Source organism: Vanellus vanellus, assembly GCF_965231255.1.
Source record: "Vanellus vanellus genome assembly, chromosome: 10".
Taxonomy (NCBI): domain Eukaryota; kingdom Metazoa; phylum Chordata; class Aves; order Charadriiformes; family Charadriidae; genus Vanellus; species Vanellus vanellus.
Window position 1 is genome coordinate 1,987,856 of NC_138915.1, and position 20,910 is coordinate 2,008,765.

The 20,910-nt window shown below is 63.2% G+C and overlaps 2 protein-coding genes across 2 annotated transcripts; both read left to right on the forward strand.

Moving 5' to 3' along the window:
* Window positions 1-764: 764 nt before the first annotated feature.
* Window positions 765-3,433, forward strand: ASB12 (ankyrin repeat and SOCS box containing 12; the record flags this gene model as incomplete). The annotated part of the gene is given in 3 exon segments (XM_082488388.1): window positions 765-791; window positions 794-1,589; window positions 2,594-3,433. Coding segments are annotated over 3 exon segments (957 nt in total). The 3' UTR covers window positions 2,728-3,433.
* Window positions 3,434-6,794: 3,361 nt separating this feature from the next.
* Window positions 6,795-10,136, forward strand: AMER1 (APC membrane recruitment protein 1; the record flags this gene model as incomplete). The annotated part of the gene is made up of 1 exon (XM_082488441.1): window positions 6,795-10,136. One exon carries the CDS (start codon window positions 6,795-6,797, stop codon window positions 10,134-10,136), a length of 3,342 nt encoding a protein of 1,113 aa, XP_082344567.1.
* Between the last annotated feature and the right edge of the window lie 10,774 nt (window positions 10,137-20,910).

Here is a 20,910-nt window from a genome sequence, read left to right on the forward strand (position 1 = left end):
GAAATCCTGTCCCTTTAAAAAGCGGCAGGGTGTAAAAATCTGGCGGTGCTGTCAGCTCCTAAATTAACACACCTTCCAAGTTTTCTGTGGGTCCCAAAATACTTGGAAGTGCAGGTGCTGGTGCAGCCTTAGCAGGAATGAAACCTGCTTCTTATCAGCTATTTTCCAACATCCTTTTTACTCGGCTCCTGCAGGGAACAGCTGGATGGGGTTTGGGGAGAATGGGTGGCTTCATCCGGTGGTGGAGTGCAGAGTCCTTGCAAGAGCTTGTGACCACCCACGAGCTTCCCTGAGCTCAAGGTGGGAGTATCCCAGGATTAGTCCCACACCCTTTACCGCCTCAGGGACTAGCAGTACAGCACTAAGGAATTAAATAAATAAATAAAATAAAATAAAATAATAAAAGCCTGTGAGCTCCCCCATGCAGCCTTTGAACCCCAACACCAGATCCAGTCATCTCAGTGTGTTCTTAATCACAGCACCTCAAGGGGAGGTGGCCCACGTCCATGTTATGGCAATGACCTCTGTCTTTGCCTTAGCCCTTCACAAGCCTGGATTTCCTGACCTGCCGTGGCAGGGTGGATAAGCATGTCAGCAGCATCATAATCCAATGTTATTTGTCTTTTTTGGGGGGAATCTTCCTTAAATTGTGCATAAAAAAAAAAAAAATAAACAGAAAGATGGTGTTGTGTCAGGGGGTTGATTCTAACCCAGCGGTGACAGTGTTTTTCTTGTCCTGTAGATCTTTGGCTTTACCTTTTACGATGAAAGCGGTAATCAGGAGACAGACCAAAAAAAAATGAGCCTAATGGATATCACTAAAATGTTCTCCATGCTCCAGCCCAGTGAAGACGAAGAAGACAATGGAGAAAGCGAGGAGCTGAACCGAGCAGTGTCCGAGGACAATTACAAAACCCTTGATAACCTCTTGTCCCAAGACAGGTACAAGAGGTTCATCAACCGCAGGAGTGGCTGGGGTGTACCTAGCACCCCCCTGCGCCTGGCCGCCACGTGGGGCCGTGTCCGGAGTGTGAAGGTCCTCTTGGCCCATGGTGCAGAGGTGGACAGCCTGGACGTGAAGGCTCAAACACCGCTCTTCATGGCGGTCAGCAATGGCCACCGAGAATGCGTGAAGGTCCTTCTGGAGGCGGGGGCCAGCCCCATTGGCAGCATCTACAACAACTGCTCGCCGCTGCTCATCGCTGCCAGGGATGGGAACGTGGACATCCTGCAGCAGCTCCTGGACCACGGCGCGGAAACCAATGTCCAAGCGAGGTTGCCCGAGTGGGCTGCCAATTCGGTGGCTTGCTCCGGTCCCCTCTACCTTGCCGCCGTGTATGGGCACCTGGAGTGCTTTAAGAGGCTGTTGCTTTACGGCGCTGATCCCAACTATAACTGCACCGAGGAGAGGGTGATCGCCCAGATCAAGGAGCCCAAGACTCTGCTGGAAACCTGCCTGAGGCACGGCTGCAGGAGCGAGTTCATCAAGCTGCTCATTGACTTTGGAGCCAACGTGTACTTGCCCAACATCATGGTGGATGAGACGGCACCCTACAGCGAGGGCCTGGAGCTGCTGCTGCAGGCGAGAGGTAATCTGCCGGTGCGGCCCCCGGGCTGGAAACAAGCATTAATTTTGCTCGTTTGGGTACAAGTTGCTTCAGATTCCCCTTCCCTTTACCTCTGCTTCCCCATAGCCCTACCCAGGCTTTCCCACAAGCTTTGGCTCCCTTTGCAGCATTGCTTGAGTGTGTGGGTTTCTCTAGTCTTAAACTCTCGAGTATCATTGCTATTTTACTCTGAACTCTTAATCATCCCTCTCCCCCCATTATTGCTGCGTTCAGGCCAAAAATCCCAAATCTTCAATATTGAACGCAGCAAGAGAAGGGCATCACAAGGTTCTAAGGAATAGGTCCACCACCGTTGATTAAACCTGGTGGCTTGGATACATGTGCTACCCCAGGAGAGTCCTGAACCAAATTGCTGGGATTTGGGGGAGAGTGTCATGGGAGGGCTTCTTTCTAATGAATATCCACCAAATATCCCCAATTTCCACCACTGGCTGCAGCTGGAAGTAGGCTACCTTGGTTTGGGTCTGGGGTGTGACTCGGTGCAGCCATCACGTACGTTTACACGGTTATCTTCCCTCTTGGACTCCTGCAGCATCTGCTTTTCATGAATATTTCTAGACGTTTGCTAAAGAAGCTGCTCTCAATGAGGTTCCTCACTGCGGTTGGTCCTCACTGTGACCTCGCTGCGGTTGGTGCTGGTCTGGAGCATGCTGGGATTTCCACAGCCTGTTTTTTTGACTTAATATAAATCTGTTGAGTTAAAGGCTGCTTTTGGCCATTCTTCTCCTTTCTGCTGCTTAACTTTGACTGTCCTGTACCACCTATCTCCATACGACCATGGAAAATTTCATCTGTGTATGCCCAGCAAAGCTTGTGGCTCAATACATGGTGCAAACAGCCTTAGCAAAGACGTTGAGTTTTGGTCCATTGCTGTCCTTTGCTCAGGATAACGCCCAGCTTGGAAGGGAGTGGGGTTGTGTGTCTTGAAGGTGACCATCTCCTTTTTCCTCCTTCTTCTTCCGCAGCTCATCCCAAGTCCTTGATGTCTCAGTCCCGGCTGGTGATGAGACGCCTCCTGAAGCAGGCTGGTTGCCCGCACGCCCTTGGTGAGCTGGAGATCCCCGCTGTCCTGGTGAACTACCTCCAACACCAGCCATGATGCGCAGCCTGCCATGAGAGGTACCTGCCCTCTATACCCATTGAGCACCCGAATTAAAAGCTGCTCGGACACCTGCGTGCCGCAAAACCACCATGAATTTGTGGTGGCGAAGTACTTTTTGCTTACGAGGTGTCTCCAAAAAGTGGTGCCCGTGCAGAAAGATGGGAAGGGAGAAAACGAACGAGACCTCAGCTCCACATCAGGGTGATGGCAGAGCAGGATGAGATTTAGCCGGGTTTGGCTTTAAACCCTCTTCACTGAAGGATTTTACGCCTTTACTTGACGCTGCTTGGAGAAGGGGCCAGGAAAAGGCGCAGAGGTCAGCGGGAGAGGAGCAAAGGCTGCTTTTACCTCCTCTGCTCCGGGGGAAGAGCAGGAAAGAGGGAGGCACCACCAGGCTTCGTGCCTGCGGGTTTTCCCTGGCAGCATGGCCTCAGCTGCCTCTAAAACCCCTTTCCCCAAGCAGTTTTGAAATGCCTCCTCCCTTTGGCAGCCCAGCGAGGGCTCTAGCATGCCTGGCTGTGCGTGCACAGCCTGTGGCCACTGTGTCACAGTCCCTGGGCCACTCCTGACCCCTGGCACAGGGGGTGCAAAGCCCGGCGCTCGTGGCTGGCAGCACCAGCAGCAGCCGGGATGTGTATCCAGAGATCAGAGTCCCCAAACTCTCATTTCCCCGCCCCAGTTCTGTCTTTAAACATCATCTTTCTCACCACAAAAATGGCTCATATTTTGGCTTTTGGCTGAGGGGTCTTTTGTGATTGGGCAGTGTTTTTTATATTAAATTAAAAATGTTGCTACTATTGTTATTAAACTGTCATGACCCGTTTGGTGAAATATCCTTTAATGGGGTGAACCCGGCAGCCCTGCTGGCATCGTTTGGAAGGGATGCCGGGAAACGCTGCAGCCAGTGAATTTCAGGCTGAGCCTGGAGCGGGGCATCCCACCCTCAGCAGGTATCTCCATCTCTCGTCACCAGCGATGGGGACAACCGCTGGTGGCAGCTGGAGGAGCCTTGCTGGCTCTTCCCACAGCCAGGAGCTGAGGGATAAACCCTGCTGGTCCTGGGCAGCTTGATGCATGCTGGTGATGCTCTGGACCATTTTTGGGATGCAGCAGAACGCGTCCCTTATGGTTCAGTGTCCTCCCACGCTAATTGAATCCCAAATGCAAGCGCTGTCGGGGCAGAAGTGCGTGGCCTTCAGGAGCTTCAAGGACTGCTCTTTGTGAAACACAGGCACGGTTTTTTGCATTATTTATAGGATTGTTTCAGATGTGGTGGAATCTATTAATCAGCTTCCATTAATTAGGCTGTGGGGCATCTCCTGAGGGGAGCATTAGGGGTTTGAATTAGCCTGGACAAAGCACTGGGAATTACTCTGAGGGGAACGATGGCACGTGGTGACTGGGAAACGGAGCTGGTGGGTGTAATGGGTCCCGCTCTTCTCCACTGCCCAGGAAGAGGGATGAAAAAAATCTCATTTTGGGAGATGTGGCTCCAACCATCTGCCTCTCCATTCTTTCCCCTATTTTTTAAGGTGTTTCCTTGAATTTCTGCCTTGCAGGAGCTCTGTTTACATTGGGGAATGCTTTACCTACAAGGGGTCATGGGACACTCTGCATGGTGACCATGGCCAGCAGCGATGCTCAGCTCTGTGGCCATGTTTCATTAAGTCCCTGAAAATGGCTGGCTCAGCTTGCCCATTGGGGCATGGACCTAACCTGAGATGTGACTGGGGAGCCACCAGCCAGCCTACCTCCAGCCCAGGCACGCAGGTTTCTAATCTGCACAGCAGATACTTAAAAACCCCACGTGCTGTGGTGCATGGGCATCAGTGTGTCCTTAAGTGCTACCAAACAGCCTGGCAAAGGCAGGACCCCATGTTAAAGCCTGGCCCTGAAGCCCCTCTTGAAGTTCAACAAGGAGAAGGGGTGGGTCTGTTTCTGGGGTCCCCCGTAGGAGAGAGACATAGGGACACGGGAGAGAGTCCAGGAAGAGGTTGGGGGAAAGGCTGAGGGAGGTGGGATAGTGGAGCCAGGGAGATGGTGGGAAGAGCTTGGCTCTGTTCTCTTACCCCAAGCTCTTCCCCGTGGCGCCTGGCGCCAGGACCTACGGGAACGGGCACAGCCGCGCCCACAGGAGGTTCCCTCTGAACAGTAGGAAACACTTATTTTTTACCAAAACAGGGGGGCGGTTCAGGGAGGTGGTGGGGTCTCCACCACTGGGGACACCGAAAACGGGCCTGGGTATGGTGCTGGGGGGGGGGGGGGGGGGGGCGGAGTGGGGGTGACGACCCCAGCAGCCCCTTCCCACCGGGGGTTCTCTCACGGGCACGACACGGGAGGGGGGGGCTGAGACGAGGCCCCCCTGCAGTGTGGGGGTCGTGGGGAAGAGGAGTGGGGGGGCGCTGCCACACACACGTGGCTGCGGGACCCCTAAAACGGGGAGGGGGCGGCGCCGCCGGGGGGGTGCGACGGTGGGGTGGAGGTCAGCGCACCCCATCACCCGGTGTCACACACCCCTCAGTGCCCCTCCTCCCCCCCCGTGTGTGTGTACGCGCACTGCCACGCCCCCGCCGCGCATACCGTCACGAAACCGCCTGACGTCACAGGAGCCGCGCCCCCCTCCGTACCACAGGTCCCGCCTCGGTCACGCCCCCGAGGCCCCTTAGACCACGCCCCCTCAGCCCATAAGGCCACGCCCTCTCCGGCACAGGCCCCGCCCCTCCCGGCGCGCCGGGCGGACCCGCTGCCCCGGCGGCCACTCGCCCGCGGGCTGGGCTGGCCCGGGAGGGCCGGGCCGGTCCCGCCGCCGCCCCCCGCTCGCCGCCGCCCCCGCGCAGCCGGTGAGTGCGAGGGAGCGGGGCGGTGGGGGCCTTCCTCCGCCATCGCCGGCGCGGCCGCCCGCGGCTCGGGGAGCGCGGCCGGGGCGGGCGGCGGGAGGGACGGGCTGCGCTCGCCGCCGCCGGGCCCGGCCGGGGCTTCTGCAGCGGGGCGGCCCCGCCGCGGGGGCTCCTCCCGGGGCCGCCGGGCCCCCGCTCCCCTGCGGGCCTCGGGACCTGCCCGCCCGCACCGCCCCCGGGCCCGACCCGCCGCCCCCGGCGGAGCCGAACGTGCCCTCGGCCGCGGGGCCGGGCGGGGGAAAGGCGGCCCTGCGCCGCTGGGGGGTGTGCGTGGCAAAGCCCCGTTCTCGGCGTTTATGGCCGGGGGGTGGAGGTCTCGTGTCTGCCCCGTCCCCCCCCGGGGGACACAGAGGCGGCGCCGGGCCGGGCCGGGCCGGGCCGGGGGGGGGGGTGTCCCTGCAGCCCCCCCCGGCGGAGCGGGGGTCGGCATCAGCCACGGGGGGAAACACCGTCCCGACCCGTGGGGACCCTCTGCTCGGGGCGGCTCATCGCGGGTGGGTCTAACGCAGCGCTTCTGGCCGGAGGGGTGATTTTGAAAACAACAGAAACGTCTTAAAAAGAATGAAAAAGTGCGGAAAGCGGCTCTCTGCCCGGAGCGGTGCGCAGAGCGGGGCTGCGCCCGGGCTTGGCTCCCCGTCGCAGCGCTCCCCGCCCCTCGGCGCTGGGGCTGGGGGGGCCGGCGGTGGGGTCGGCGGCGTCGGCCCCTCTCCCTGCCGGAGCAGCCGGGGGTTCCCCGCTCGGAGGTGGCGGTACCCGAAGGCAAAAGGCCGGGAAGCCGACGGGGTGGGAGCGCGGTGGCTGTGGGTCAGACGTGCCCGTCCCCGGGCAGCGGGGACGCTGCCGGATGGCGACACGTGGCTGTCATGCCCCCGCGCCCGGGTGGGTCGGAGCCTCGCCACGTTCTCCCGCCCGACTTCCAGGCGTGGAGGGAACCCAGCGGCTGTCGGAGGCTTTGGCGGGTCCAGTCCCGTTCCGGCTGCCGACGGAGCTCTTCGCCTCGGGACACCTGCGCCTCTGGCTCTGCGCCGTCCGCGGCCGTCTGCTCACCCCTCTCCCCTTTCTCTTTGCTTTAGATGCGCTGCGATGCTCCGACCTCTGCGCCCGGGAGAGGACTCCGCTGCCACAGTCCCCTTTCCCAGCTAGATGCGGCCAAACCACCCGGCTGCCATGGAGAGGGGCTGCCCGGAGGAGCCTGGCCGGAGCGGGTCGCAGTCGGCGCTCTGCGGGCAGCGGGAGGGAAGCGCCGCGCGGCGGGAGGAGAACGGGGACCGGCTGCCCGAGCGGGGCACGGCCTCCGTGACGGCAGCGGAGCCGCAGCAGGCGCAGCCGCCCCCCGGCAAGCTGAAGAAAACGGCTCTCAAGCTGTTTGGAGGGAAGAGGAGCATCTGCACGCTGCCCAGTTTCTTTGGGGGCAGGAGCAAAGGGCAGGGGAAGGCGGCCTCGAGAAAGGGCCTGGGGAAGTGCCGGACCCACGACGGGCTCAGTGGCGCCGTGTGCGACGAGGGCGGCGGGGTGCAGCTGGAGAGCCCTTCGGAGGGCGGCAGGGACACGCGTCCTTGCCCTTTGCCGATCTCCCAAAGCGCTCCCTTGGCCGGAGCCGACAGCGACAGGTTGGACTTGGGCCGGCGGGACAGCTCTCCGCCCGGCAGTACGGAGGGCTGTGAGAAAAAGCCCAGCGCAGAGAAGTCCTCCTTTCCCAGAGCCAAGAAAGGCCTGAAAGGCTTTTTGAACAGCATCCGGCGTCACCGGAAGAGCAAGGCTGTCGAGTGTGAGGTGGCGGAGCTGCCCGAGTGGAGCGGGGCTCCGGAGGAGGCCGGCAAAGCCACCGGTGTGGGAGCGGAGAGCCGCGGGGCCGCGGAGGGGAGGGGGCCGGGGCCCGTCCCTGTCCCTCTGGCGGCCGCCCACCCGGGGAGCTCGGAGGAGGAGCGCTCGGCCGGCGCGGCTGCCGCCAGCGGTGAGGCCGCCCAGCCTGGCTGTCCCGCCGGTGATGAAGGCAGCTCTGAGGTCAGCGCGGCGGCGACGGCGGGGAAGGGGAACGCCGCGGATGGGAGATGGGAGGCCGAGGCCGGTGCCTGCGCCGAGTTTGAGGCGGGCAGTCTGCTGCTGGCCTTTCACCCCGACTTCGTGGACAGCGACCCTCCCGGCCTGCACTCTGGGGACCTGCTGAGCCTCATCCTGGGAGACGTCACGTCCCTGAAGAGCTTCGATTCCCTGACGGGGTGCGGCGATGACATCGCCGAGCCCGACATCGCCGAGAGCTCCATCTCTGCGGAGCGCGGCCGGGACGCTGCTAAACGCAGCTCCTGCCTGGTCACCTACCAGGGCGGTGGGGAGGAGATGGCCGTGCCGGAGGAGACGGAGGAGTACCTCCACCAGCTGTGGAGCGGCACCGCGGCCGGGGACGGGAGCTACGGCGCCCCGGTGTCGAGCGGCGGTTTGGGGACATGTGCCTCGCAGGAGGCAGAAGGCGCCCCCTACGCGGGGGATGCGCTGGACGGCGTTGACCTCCTGACGCCGCAGAGCGACCAGCAAGAGTCCGCCCCTAACAGCGACGAGGGTTATTACGACTCCACGACGCCGGGGCTGGAGGACGAGGGTGGCGATGGGCTGGGTGAGCTGAAGAAGGACCGCCTTCCCCGGGACAGTTACAGCGGCGATGCGCTTTATGAGTTTGACGCGCTGCTGAGCCCCTCTCACGGGGAGGAACCCCTGTTGGAGAGCAAAGTGGCGCGCCCGGGCATCTTCGGCTACTTCTTGGACCTGTGCCTCCCCGCAGAGCAGAGCCTGATGCGGCTGCTGGATGAGAAGAGAGGGCCGATGGAAACGGAAGAAGAGCGGCTGGCGGCCATTCAGAAGGAGCTGCTGTACTGGGAGCTGCAGAGGGATCCACTCCTGCGAGGACTGGATGTTGGCGGCACGGAGAAGTGTCCGCGGGAGAAGCAGCGCCTTGAATGTAAAGCCAGAGCAGGCGGCTCGGTCGGCAAGAATCCGAGCGGCCTTGGTAGCGAGCCGGTGGCCTCGCAGGCCCCGAGCAGGGGGGTGCCTGGCGGGGTTTCGGGGGCTGGGGCTGAAAACCCGGAGTGGGGGGATTTTGCGGGGACTCCGTGTCCCGAAGCCGGCTGCAAGGGCCCAAGAGCCCCAGGAAGTTGCCTTATTCAGCTGACGAAGGGCGAGGCGGGCTTCGCTTCGGAGCCGGACTGTGGGTTGTTTGGGGGCTCCATCCACGGCGGCGGCGCCCCAGCCGAAGCGGGGCTGTTCCCCGGCTACAGGCTCGCAGAGCACGAGTGCGGCGGCGGAGCGGAGACCGGCACCGGCGAGCGCGGGGTGGGCAGCGACGGCGAGCCCGAGCACGCCGTGAGCTTCTCGCAAGCGCTGGTGGAGTTCGCCGGCAGCGGGACCCTCTTCTCCAGCCTCTCGGAAAGCCTGGGGAGCTCCGGCTCGGGCTCCTCCTTCACCCAGAACCTCCCTGCCCTCCCCACCATGGTCACCTTCGACATCGTGGACGTGGAGCAGGAAGGAGAAGGGGAGTGCGAGCGGCATCCCGAGATGAACGCCGGCGAGGACATTGCCGAGGCCTTTGAGGACGGCTACGGGCGGACAGAGTCGCTGGCCGAATGCGACGGGAGGATGTCCCCGGGGTCCGTGGCGGGCTGCGTGCCGGGCGGCGAGTGGGGTGTTGCCAGCCTGCCGCGCCACCTGCGCCTCCACGGGCTGAGCCCCTCCGCGCCAGCGCCGCTCTCCGTCGACCGGAGGAGCCGCTCGCTGGACACGGAGAGCCTGGAGCTGGAGCTGGAGCTGGCCGGCTGGCAGGGTGCCACTGGCGGCCCTCAGCCGGGCCGGCGCTGGTCGAAGTGGGAGGGCGGCCGCGGGGCCTCGGGCGGCGCAAGGAGGAGCAGGAGCGAGGAGGAGGGCGAGCCGGCGGGGGCCGAGGGCGGGCTGAGCTGGCCGGGCTCACGGCACGTGCGGCACGACGCCGAGGCGGCTGCCGGGGGGATGAAGCACTGGGGTTTCACTCCGGCCGCCGCCACGGAGAGGGCCTGGGAGCCCTCGGAGGTGCTGGGCACCACGTCCCCTTTGCCGGTGCTTTGCCGCAGCGTCGCCGGAGAGAGCGCGGACAGGCGGCCCCAAGAGCCGGAGGCGAAGAGGCGCCCGCTCCGGCCCTGCGATTTGCCTCTGCAGAGCGCGGCGAGGCAGCCCCGGGGGGCGGCCGCTTCCTCCCGGCACCACGGGGACGGCGCCGGCACAGCGCCGGCAAAGCGCTCGTTACCCGCGGGGGGCAGCGAGCCCCGGCTGCCCCCGCGCTTCCGTTTCGCGCGCTCCCCGGAGAAGGGCGCCAAGTGCAAACCCGTGGGCATCGCCCAGGGCGTGCCGCAGCATCCCGACGGCAGCGCCCGCGCCGGACACAGCCCGGAGCGCTGCGCAGAGCCCCTGAAAGGCAGAGCCAGCCCCGGCCACGCGCTGCCCGCCGGCTGCCCCGGCGCGGCCGTGAATGTCAGCGAAGCCCAATAGGCGCTGCGGGGAGGGTGCGAAAAGGGCCGCGGAGTGCCGGGCGGGAGGAGAGGGACGTTAGTGGGCGCTTGGCAAGCGCCGTGAATGTAGAGCGGGGCCGGTAAGGGTGGGCTCCTCCCGCAGCCCTGGGACGGGGTCTCGCCGCTGCGGATGCTCTGGCGGGTTCGGAGCCGCCTGTGGGATTCGCGCGCTCACGTGAGGCCCGTTCCCGATCTCCAGCGCGAGCCGCCGGGCGCTCGGTCGCCAAGCGCAGCAGCAGCCCCCGGCGCGGCGCTGCTGGAGGAAAAGCCGGGAAGGGAGGCGCTGCCAGCGCGGCCGGTTTGGGGGTTTTGTGCTGGGGGGGAGCAATCTTGGGGAAGCTTTTGAGAGAAATGGGGTTTTTTTCTTCCTTTTCTGGGTGAAATGTTTTGGTTCAGACTCACTTTGAATGTTTTCCATCTCGGTCTCCGTTTGGGGCGTTGGGAGGACGGACGCCGGTTATTTGCAGAGCGAGGGCGGGAGGTGGGTCAGCTGAAAGGGGAGCTTTGCAGTAATGTTTTTGTGTATTTATTTTCCCCCCTGGGCCCAAAGGAAAGCAGGAGCTGTCGTGTGCTGTTATGGGCACCATAACGTTTTCCAGGTGTGGTTTGAATTTGCTCAAAGATGCCGCGCTCGGAGAGATGTGCTGTCGATGGTGTCCCTTCTAAGAACAAAGCGTCAGTCCCTCCTGTGTCGTGGTCGGTCTTCACAGTGCATCGTGGCCGTAGCTGCGAAGTGGCCGATGCTGTTACTGTCTTCAAAAGGGAGTTTTGTGGGTTGGCTGTTTTTTTTTCTTTATTTTAAAGTATTGTACGGTTGTTTTCTGTGCGTAAATTCACGCGAGGAGAGTATTCTGTTAATCGGAATACGGGATGTAACGCAGCCTAAATTAGGCTTCACGACTCCTTCCTCCGAACTGGAGGGGACAACGGGGCTGGAGGTTGCTGCAGGTTTTGGGTTTCCTTTTCCCCTTGGAAGGAGCGCGGAGGAGGGACGCGAGCTGAGGAGACAGACTTGGTCCGAGGAGGTCGTACGAGCTCCTGGAAACATCTGCTTGAGGCCGGTGGTCCCCGAGGTGTCTCCTGTGTCCTCCGTGGTCTCGACCCCGCTGTCTCTAAACCAAACCTCCCCGTCCGTGACGGACAAAGCTTCTTCCTCCGTCTGTCCCGGCTCTGTGTTCCGAGTTTAATTCAGTTACCGACGATGCTTTTGTTTCCCCCCCGACGCGAGTTGCCCCTTTCCCGCTTTTCTTTGCAGCGGAGGTTGTAGCCTTAAGCAAAACTGATCAGGAACTGGAACCACCGGAGCGCAGCGTGCGGGGCGAGGGCCGGCTCTGCCCACCCTGCCCGCTTCTCCTGCCCGCTCCTGCCCGCGGCGCGTCCCCCCGCTGCGCTCTCCCCCCGCGGCCCCTCCGGACGGGGCTCCGCTTGGGAACGTCGGCGGCTCCCGGCGTCGCTCTGGTGACAGGCCCAAGGGGCTGCTGTGGGTTTGGGGCGTTGGGCCCTCGCGAGCAGAATGAGGTCCCGATACTTGTTTCTGAGAAGAGAGCCCGTCCTGCCCTGTCCCGTGTGTCGGCGGGAGCCGGGAAGGGCAGAGCCGGGCTTTGCTTGCCGCGCTTCCACTTACCCATGTGGCCTTTACTCTCCTGAAGAGGCTGCTGAGGCCGGAGTGGTCCCGTCTGCGCGTCCGGGGCCTTACACCTTCATTTGTCGGTATTTTCCTACCAGTTCTGCTGCAGGGAGTTACGGCAGGAACGCGCCGCCCCACGTCTTTCCCCCTCTGTGCGCGCGGAGAGGATTGCGTGGGACAAACGCGCCTGGGCGCCGCGCATCTCGCCCCCACGCCCCAAAGAAAGGCCACGAGCAAACGCCGCTGGCGCCACCGGAGGCGCTGTCCCGCAGAGGGGCCTTCGCCGCTGGGCCGGAGCGGCCGCCCCGCGCGGGGTTTTTAATCGCCCCTTTATTTTAGCGCGTCGCCAAAGGCGTCCCGCGGGCGGAGGGGGCGTTGCGGAGCGTTTGGCTTCGACGTGGTGCCGCCTTTGCCTCAGCCCCGGGGAGGCGTGAGGGCCTCTCGGTGCTAAAGGGAACGTTGAGTGGCAAACGCGCGTCTCGAGGGATCGTTCTGTCGGTTGTAGGTGCGTAACGGAAAGGCGCAGCGCAAAGGGCGTCCGGACGCAGAGTGTGGAAGCGGGACAGGGCCGTGCCGGATGATCTGACTTCGCGCCAAAGGCTTCTCCTCTTAATTGGATGTGAGCTAAGTGGAGGAAGTATCTCTTGATCTGAAACGAGTTTTCTAGATGCGTTTTTGGAGCCAACTTGCTGGATTCTCGGCGTATTCTGCCCCGTTAACCCAAAGAAACGTGGGGTTTCAGTGCTGAGCCCAGCCTGTAAATCGCCACTGCCGCCGTAGTTGGTTTCGCTGCCCGGTGCCCTCCTCTGCCTCAGCTGCCCCTCTGCCCCGGGGCACATCGGAACGGGTCTTCTGGTCTTGCCCTGGATCGGGCCGTCGGTCACATCTGCCTTACCCGAGGAGCTCCAATTTGGGAGTGGTAACTGTGGCTTAGTCTGAAAAAGGGCTCCCGAGCCAGAAATGAGCCGGGAAAGTCAGGAGCAGCAGATTGCCTGGCCAAGATATTGGGGCAACCCCCCCCTCGAGGAACTCGCCCGCGTACGTCCCTTCCAGGGCAGGTCGTGCCTCAAAGCGATGAATTATCGCCCCGAAAGCACCGACGTTCGGGTCCGTCTACCACGTAATTCTGTATTGCACTTGGGGGCCTTTGGGCTTTTTTTGTTTGTTTGTTTGTTTGTTTTTATACACATAAGAAAATGGTCGATTTTATCTATTTTTGTATAGTTTCACATTTTATATTCACAGGGAAGCTTTCCCGCGTCTTCTTTTACTCGTGCGCGGTGTCTCTTGAGGCGGTGCGGTTTCCCGTTCCGAGGGAGAAGAGGCAGTTTTGCCGCCGCCGCCTCTGCCCGCGCAGCGCACGGGGCCCCCCGCGCTCCGCGTCCCCTCGAAGGTGCTGTTCCACGTTACGCCCGGGGCAGCTCTGACCCCCCGCCGGGACAGGCGCTCTCTCTGCGCTCACCGCTCGGCCGTCTGTGTTCCAATGCCGCTTTGCCACACGCTCCACCCTTCCCTCTCTTTTCCAGCTTTGTTTTCACTCTGAGTTTGTGGACTTTGGTGATTTCCCCCTGAAAGTCTTGTTGACCGTCTTTGAAACTAGAAACCCTTTTCCCTTCTGTGTGCGTAAATTATTTCAGCCAAAAGGTGTTTTTTTTTCTTAAATCCCCGGGCGGGAGGTGCTGTGGGCCGGAGGGTGGCGACGCTCTCGGAGCCGGTGACAGCTTTCCTCTGCCGTGGGTGTCCCTGGCCGGGCCGGGAGCTCGCCCTTGGCCCTTGCGCAGGCGGCATCGCCCGCTCCGGGGCGGAGGATTGCTGTTGCCGTAATCCCGGGGTGGGCACGGCATCAGCAGGGCGCTCCGCCTTCTCCTCCCCTCCTGCCGGGCCGGGCCGGGGCAGCTCCAGCCCTGTGCCGCCACCCGGCCAGCACCGGGGAAGCATCTCCCGGGGCCACCGCTGCCCTCCGCGCCGGGATGGGAACGGGCAGGAGAGCTCCCGGGAAGCCCCGACCCAAAGATTGCAGCCGAAAGCACATTCTGTCCCCTTCTTTCCCCCCGGCCCATGCGGCGGAGGCGGCAGTTGCCGCTGAGGCGTTGGGCTCCGCACGGATTTGTGTGTCTTTTAATTGAAGAGGTCTTCACCAAACACTGCTTTTCTAAGCGTGTTTCTCCCGCGGGTTTGGCCCCTCCTGGGGACGGGGTGACCACGGCGCTCGGCCAACGCTCCCGGGGCGCTCGGGCCGCCCCGCGTTTCCCCTTCCCTCTGCCCCTTCCTTGTGCGGCGCTCTCCTCTCCCGCGGGGGCGACCCGCGCGTCTCGCCGGGGCCGAGGCGCCGAGAAGCTGCGCCGGGGTGAGGCCACACCCCAAAATCCAGAAAAGCCTCCGAGTTCTACAGAAACAAATCAACTGGCCCCGGTCCCCACGTGCCCCGTGGTTGTCCTCTGCCGTCCCAGGTGACCAACTTGTCTGAATTGTGTGGGGTTTTTTGTCCTTTTCTTTCTGGTCTCACTGCTACTGGTCCTTAAAACTTTTGAATGTATCGATTGTGTTCTACGATGAATGTTCCTTTCACTGCGTTCTAATGAATAAACTTTGGATTTTTAGAGCACGCTGGATTTCGCTTGTGGTTTGGTTCTTTCCTGCCTCTTTGAGGCGCGATTTCCTCTTTTCCTCCTGTCTGTTTATTAGTGGCTTCATCAGAGGGAGAAGGCAGGAGCAGGGATGCTTCAGAGCCCCCAGCGCCCCCCACTGCTCGGCCCACCCCCCGCTCTCAGTGAGCCCTGCGAAAGCCCCACGGGTGAAGGCACCGACCCAGAGCCCCATTGTCCCTCTGCGTCATGAGCAGTATGATTTAGTAGCATCACTTTCTCGGGGCTGTGCCTCTGCTGCAGCCCTGTACCCCGCTGCCCCGGGAGCGCCCCCGGGCAAAGGCACGCGCTCGCGGGCACCGCTGAGAGCTGCATCTTCCCCCGGCTCACAGCGGAGAAATAGCTTATCCCTCCGGTGGGGTTTAATTCGTGGCCTCTCCGGCATCGCTTTGGGTGCCGGAAGGCTGAAACAAGAGTTGCTGAAGCTCCCGGAGGGGAGCGCTCGCTCGGAGCGAATGGAAACGGTGCCCCAAAGCGGTGGGGCTGTGTCTGCCCCGTTTGTACGGGGTTTGGGGACCGCTCCTGCTGTCAGTGGGGCAGCGGAGGGGCTCCCAGCAGACCCCGCGCCCCACGGGGCGGCTTTTCTCTGCAGAGGGGCAGAGCCCGCGGTGCGAGGAGGTGCGGAGCGGAGGCGGGTGCGGGGCAGGCGGCAAAGCGTGCCCCTCCTCTGACGTCCGCCATCCTGCCCGGATTTCTGACGGAGCCCCCACACCCTCCTCACCCTCCTCACCCTCCTCCTCCCTCCCACTGCACCTCTCCGGGGCTGGGGGGCAGCGGGACTGGGGGCTGTGATGCTGCATGGCGATGCCCTCTCCCCCTCCCTGCGACCGCCGTTCGTGGCCACACAAAAAGGGGTAAAGAAGGCAACAAGAAACAGGTTGAAGGTATTTTATTAAAAAACTACTAATAAACCACTGCTTGGAGAGCCGCTGTCCCGGCCTGGCCGGTCGGCTGCCGGTCGGTGGCGCGGGGGCACCGGTGTCGTGTAGAGGTGGCCCTCGGCCGAGTCCGCCGTGTGCTCCGCTGGCTTCTGGAGGAAGGGCCGGGGCTTGCCGGGGCCGGGCTGCGGGGGCGAGGGGCAGGGGTCAGCCCCCTGCAGCCCCCGGGGCAGCTCTGCCAGCCCAGGACGGGGCAGGCAGCAGGGGTGGCAGGAGAGAGCAGCGGGAGCCGGGGTGCGGGGCTGGGGGGGGCATGTGTGGGGGAAAACCGGGCACCCCGTGGGCGCCCTGCCCTCCCCGCTGTCCCCTCCACACCCATGGGATCCTGTCCCCAAGCCTGGTGGGGACCTGAGAGGCGCCTCATCCTGCACGGCACTGCCCGAGCATCCCCAGTGGGAAGGAATAAGCCGGGGCTCGAGGAAAGCACATGGCGGGGGTGAGGTCCTGGTCCCCAGGGACCCTGCCCTGGGGCTCACCCCCACCACCCGCTCTCCCAGGCCCTCGAGGAGCTCGCCGGCATGAAGGCAGCGCAGTCCCACATGGGAGAGGACATCCGGGCGACGCAGGAGGCGCGTGGCTTGGTGAGCTGCCGCCGGTGCCCCCGGGAGGGAGCTGGGCCCTCGCCCCCTCCTGCCCCTCTCCCCGTTGCCACCCCAGCCCCCCCTGCCTCCGGTGCCCACAGCACCATGGGGTACCTGTCCTTGGCTGGCGGTCCCCTGTGGGACAGGGCAGGGGGATGCTCAGTGCCCAGCACCGTGGCACCCCGCGCTACACCCAACTCCACCAGGATGGTGGCCAGGGGCTGCTCCCCGGTGGGGTTTCTCCCCCCAGCTCCCCTCTGACTGCTGTGGGAGTCCCCCGTCCGACTGTCCCAGGGCAGGACCAGGCCATGCTGGCGGCCGGACCTCATCAGCGTCCAGCGTCGCCTGGGCCCGGGGGCCCGGCAGCCGGCCCACATATTCCCAGAGTTTCCCCTGGAGCTGGGTGAGGAGAGGGACCCCGGTTGGGATCCAGAGTGGGATTTAAAAGGAGCATCCGCAATGCTCTGGGGCACCGGAGGCAGGGGGGAGGCTGGGCTGTGCCTGGGGGCTGGATCGCCCGGGGCAGAGCTTTCTCTCCCCACCTCCCACCTGTCTTTTTGGATGGCTCTTTAGTTCCAAAGCGCCTCAGCATCCCTTCGCTTGATGCCGCAGTTCCCTCTACCCCCAACCCCACCTGCAGTCAGCGATGCCCATTTCTGTCCCACCAGGACTCCCTTCAAGCTCTTCCCTCCTGGTGCCCTTCCCACTGGGTACCACTGGTGGCCGATGGCCACGGGGCTGGAGTGGCAACAGGGAGAGGGGCAGGAGGGGGCGAGGGCACAGCTCCCTCCTGGGGGCACCGGCGGCAGCTCACCAAGCCACGCGCCTCCTGCGTCGCCCGGATGTCCTCTCCCATGTGGGACTGCGCTGCCTTCATGCCGGCGAGCTCCTCGAGGGCCTGGGAGAGCGGGTGGTGGGGGTGAGCCCCAGGGCAGGGTCCCTGGGGACCAGGACCTCACCCCCGCCATGTGCTTTCCTCGAGCCCCGGCTTATTCCTTCCCACTGGGGATGCTCGGGCAGTGCCGTGCAGGATGAGGCGCCTCTCGGGTCCCCACCAGGCTTGGGGACAGGATCCCATGGGTGTGGAGGGGACAGCGGGGAGGGCAGGGCGCCCACGGGGTGCCCGGTTTTCCCCCACACATGCCCCCCCCAGCCCCGCACCCCGGCTCCCGCTGCTCTCTCCTGCCGCCCCTGCTGCCTGCCCCGTCCTGGGCTGGCAGAGCTGCCCCGGGGGCTGCAGGGGGCTGACCCCTGCCCCTCGCCCCCGCAGCCCGGCCCCGGCAAGCCCCGGCCCTTCCTCCAGAAGCCAGCGGAGCACACGGCGGACTCGGCCGAGGGCCACCTCTACACGACACCGGTGCCCCCGCGCCACCGACCGGCAGCCGACCGGCCAGGCCGGGACAGCGGCTCTCCAAGCAGTGGTTTATTAGTAGTTTTTTAATAAAATACCTTCAACCTGTTTCTTGTTGCCTTCTTTCCCCCTTTTTGTGTGGCCACGAACGGCGGTCGCAGGGAGGGGGAGAGGGCATCGCCATGCAGCATCACAGCCCCCAGTCACGCTGCCCCCCAGCCCGGGAGAGGTGCAGTGGGAGGGAGGAGGAGGGTGAGGAGGGTGCGGGGGCTCCGTCAGAAATCCGTGCGGGATGGCGGACGCCAGAGGAGGGGCACGCTTTGCCGCCTGCCCCGCACCCGCCTCCGCTCCGCGCCTCCTCGCGCCGCGGGCTCTGCCCCTCTGCAGAGAAAAGCCGCCCCGTGGGGCGCGGGGTCTGCTGGGAGCCCCTCCGCTGCCCCACTGACAGCAGGAGCGGTCCCCGAACCCCGTACAAACGGGGCAGACACAGCCCCACCGCTTTGGGGCACCGTTTCCATTCGCTCCGAGCGAGCGCTCCCCTCCGGGAGCTTCAGCAACTCTTGTTTCAGCCTTCCGGCACCCAAAGCGATGCCGGAGAGGCCACGAATTAAACCCCACCGGAGGGATAAGCTATTTCTCCGCTGTGAGCCGGGGGAAGATGCAGCTCTCAGCGGTGCCCGCGAGCGCGTGCCTTTGCCCGGGGGCGCTCCCGGGGCAGCGGGGTACAGGGCTGCAGCAGAGGCACAGCCCCGAGAAAGTGATGCTACTAAATCATACTGCTCATGACGCAGAGGGACAATGGGGCTCTGGGGCCGGTGCCTTCACCCGTGGGGCTTTCGCAGGGCTCACTGAGAGCGGGGGGTAGGCCGAGCAGTGGGGGGCGCTGGGGGCTCTGAAGCATCCCTGCTCCTGCCTTCTCCCTCTGATGAAGCCACTAATAAACAGACAGGAGGAAAAGAGGAAATCGCGCCTCAAAGAGGCAGGAAAGAACCAAACCACAAGCAAAATCCAGCGTGCTCTAAAAATCCAAAGTTTATTCATTAGAACGCAGTGAAAGGAACATTCACCGTAGAACACAATCGATACATTCAAAAGTTTTAAGGACCAGTAGCAGTGAGACCAGAAAGAAAAGGACAAAAAACCCCACACAATTCAGACAAGTTGGTCACCTGGGACGGCAGAGGACAACCACGGGGCACGTGGGGACTGGGGCCAGTTGATTTGTTTCTGTAGAACTCGGAGGCTTTTCTGGATTTTGGGGTGTGGCCTCACCCCGGCGCAGCTTCTCGGCGCCTCGGCCCCGGCGAGACGCGCGGGTCGCCCCCGCGGGAGAGGAGAGCGCCGCACAAGGAAGGGGCAGAGGGAAGGGGAAACGCGGGGCGGCCCGAGCGCCCCGGGAGCGTTGGCCGAGCGCCGTGGTCACCCTGTCCCCAGGAGGGGCCAAACCCGCGGGAGAAACACGCTTAGAAAAGCAGCGTTTGGTGAAGACCTCTTCAATTAAAAGACACACAAATCCGCACGGAGCCCAACGCCTCAGCGGCAACTGCCGCCTCCGCCGCATGGGCCGGGGGGAAAGAAGGGGACAGAATGTGCTTTCGGCTGCAATCTTTGGGTCGGGGCTTCCCGGGAGCTCTCCTGCCCGTTCCCATCCCGGCGCGGAGGGCAGCGGTGGCCCCGGGAGATGCTTCCCCGGTGCTGGCCGAGTGGTGGCACAGGGCTGGAGCTGCCCCGGCTCGGCCCGGCAGGAGGGGAGGAGAAGGCGGAGCGCCCTGCTGATGCCGTGCCCACCCCGGGATTACGGCAACAGCAATCCTCCGCCCCGGAGCGGGCGATGCCGCCTGCGCAAGGGCCAAGGGCGAGCTCCCGGCCCGGCCAGGGACACCCACGGCAGAGGAAAGCTGTCACCGGCTCCGAGAGCGTCGCCACCCTCCGGCCCACAGCACCTCCCGCCCGGGGATTTAAGAAAAAAAAACACCTTTTGGCTGAAATAATTTACGCACACAGAAGGGAAAAGGGTTTCTAGTTTCAAAGACGGTCAACAAGACTTTCAGGGGGAAATCACCAAAGTCCACAAACTCAGAGTGAAAACAAAGCTGGAAAAGAGAGGGAAGGGTGGAGCGTGTGGCAAAGCGGCATTGGAACACAGACGGCCGAGCGGTGAGCGCAGAGAGAGCGCCTGTCCCGGCGGGGGGTCAGAGCTGCCCCGGGCGTAACGTGGAACAGCACCTTCGAGGGGACGCGGGGGGCCCCGTGCGCTGCGCGGGCAGAGGCGGCGGCGGCAAAACTGCCTCTTCTCCCTCGGAACGGGAAACCGCACCGCCTCAAGAGACACCGCGCACGAGTAAAAGAAGACGCGGGAAAGCTTCCCCGTGAATATAAAATGTGAAACTATACAAAAATAGATAAAATCGACCATTTTCTTATGTGTATAAAAACAAACAAACAAACAAACAAAAAAAGCCCAAAGGCCCCCAAGTGCAATACAGAATTACGTGGTAGACGGACCCGAACGTCGGTGCTTTCGGGGCGATAATTCATCGCTTTGAGGCACGACCTGCCCTGGAAGGGACGTACGCGGGCGAGTTCCTCGAGGGGGGGGTTGCCCCAATATCTTGGCCAGGCAATCTGCTGCTCCTGACTTTCCCGGCTCATTTCTGGCTCGGGAGCCCTTTTTCAGACTAAGCCACAGTTACCACTCCCAAATTGGAGCTCCTCGGGTAAGGCAGATGTGACCGACGGCCCGATCCAGGGCAAGACCAGAAGACCCGTTCCGATGTGCCCCGGGGCAGAGGGGCAGCTGAGGCAGAGGAGGGCACCGGGCAGCGAAACCAACTACGGCGGCAGTGGCGATTTACAGGCTGGGCTCAGCACTGAAACCCCACGTTTCTTTGGGTTAACGGGGCAGAATACGCCGAGAATCCAGCAAGTTGGCTCCAAAAACGCATCTAGAAAACTCGTTTTAGATCAAGAGATACTTCCTCCACTTAGCTCACATCCAATTAAGAGGAGAAGCCTTTGGCGCAAACTCAGATCATCCGGCATGGCCCTGTCCCGCTTCCACACTCTGCGTCCGGACGCCCTTTGCGCTGCGCCTTTCCGTTACGCACCTACAACCGACAGAACGATCCCTCGAGACGCGCGTTTGCCACTCAACGTTCCCTTTAGCACCGAGAGGCCCTCACGCCTCCCCGGGGCTGAGGCAAAGGCGGCACCACGTCGAAGCCAAACGCTCCGCAACGCCCCCTCCGCCCGCGGGACGCCTTTGGCGACGCGCTAAAATAAAGGGGCGATTAAAAACCCCGCGCGGGGCGGCCGCTCCGGCCCAGCGGCGAAGGCCCCTCTGCGGGACAGCGCCTCCGGTGGCGCCAGCGGCGTTTGCTCGTGGCCTTTCTTTGGGGCGTGGGGGCGAGATGCGCGGCGCCCAGGCGCGTTTGTCCCACGCAATCCTCTCCGCGCGCACAGAGGGGGAAAGACGTGGGGCGGCGCGTTCCTGCCGTAACTCCCTGCAGCAGAACTGGTAGGAAAATACCGACAAATGAAGGTGTAAGGCCCCGGACGCGCAGACGGGACCACTCCGGCCTCAGCAGCCTCTTCAGGAGAGTAAAGGCCACA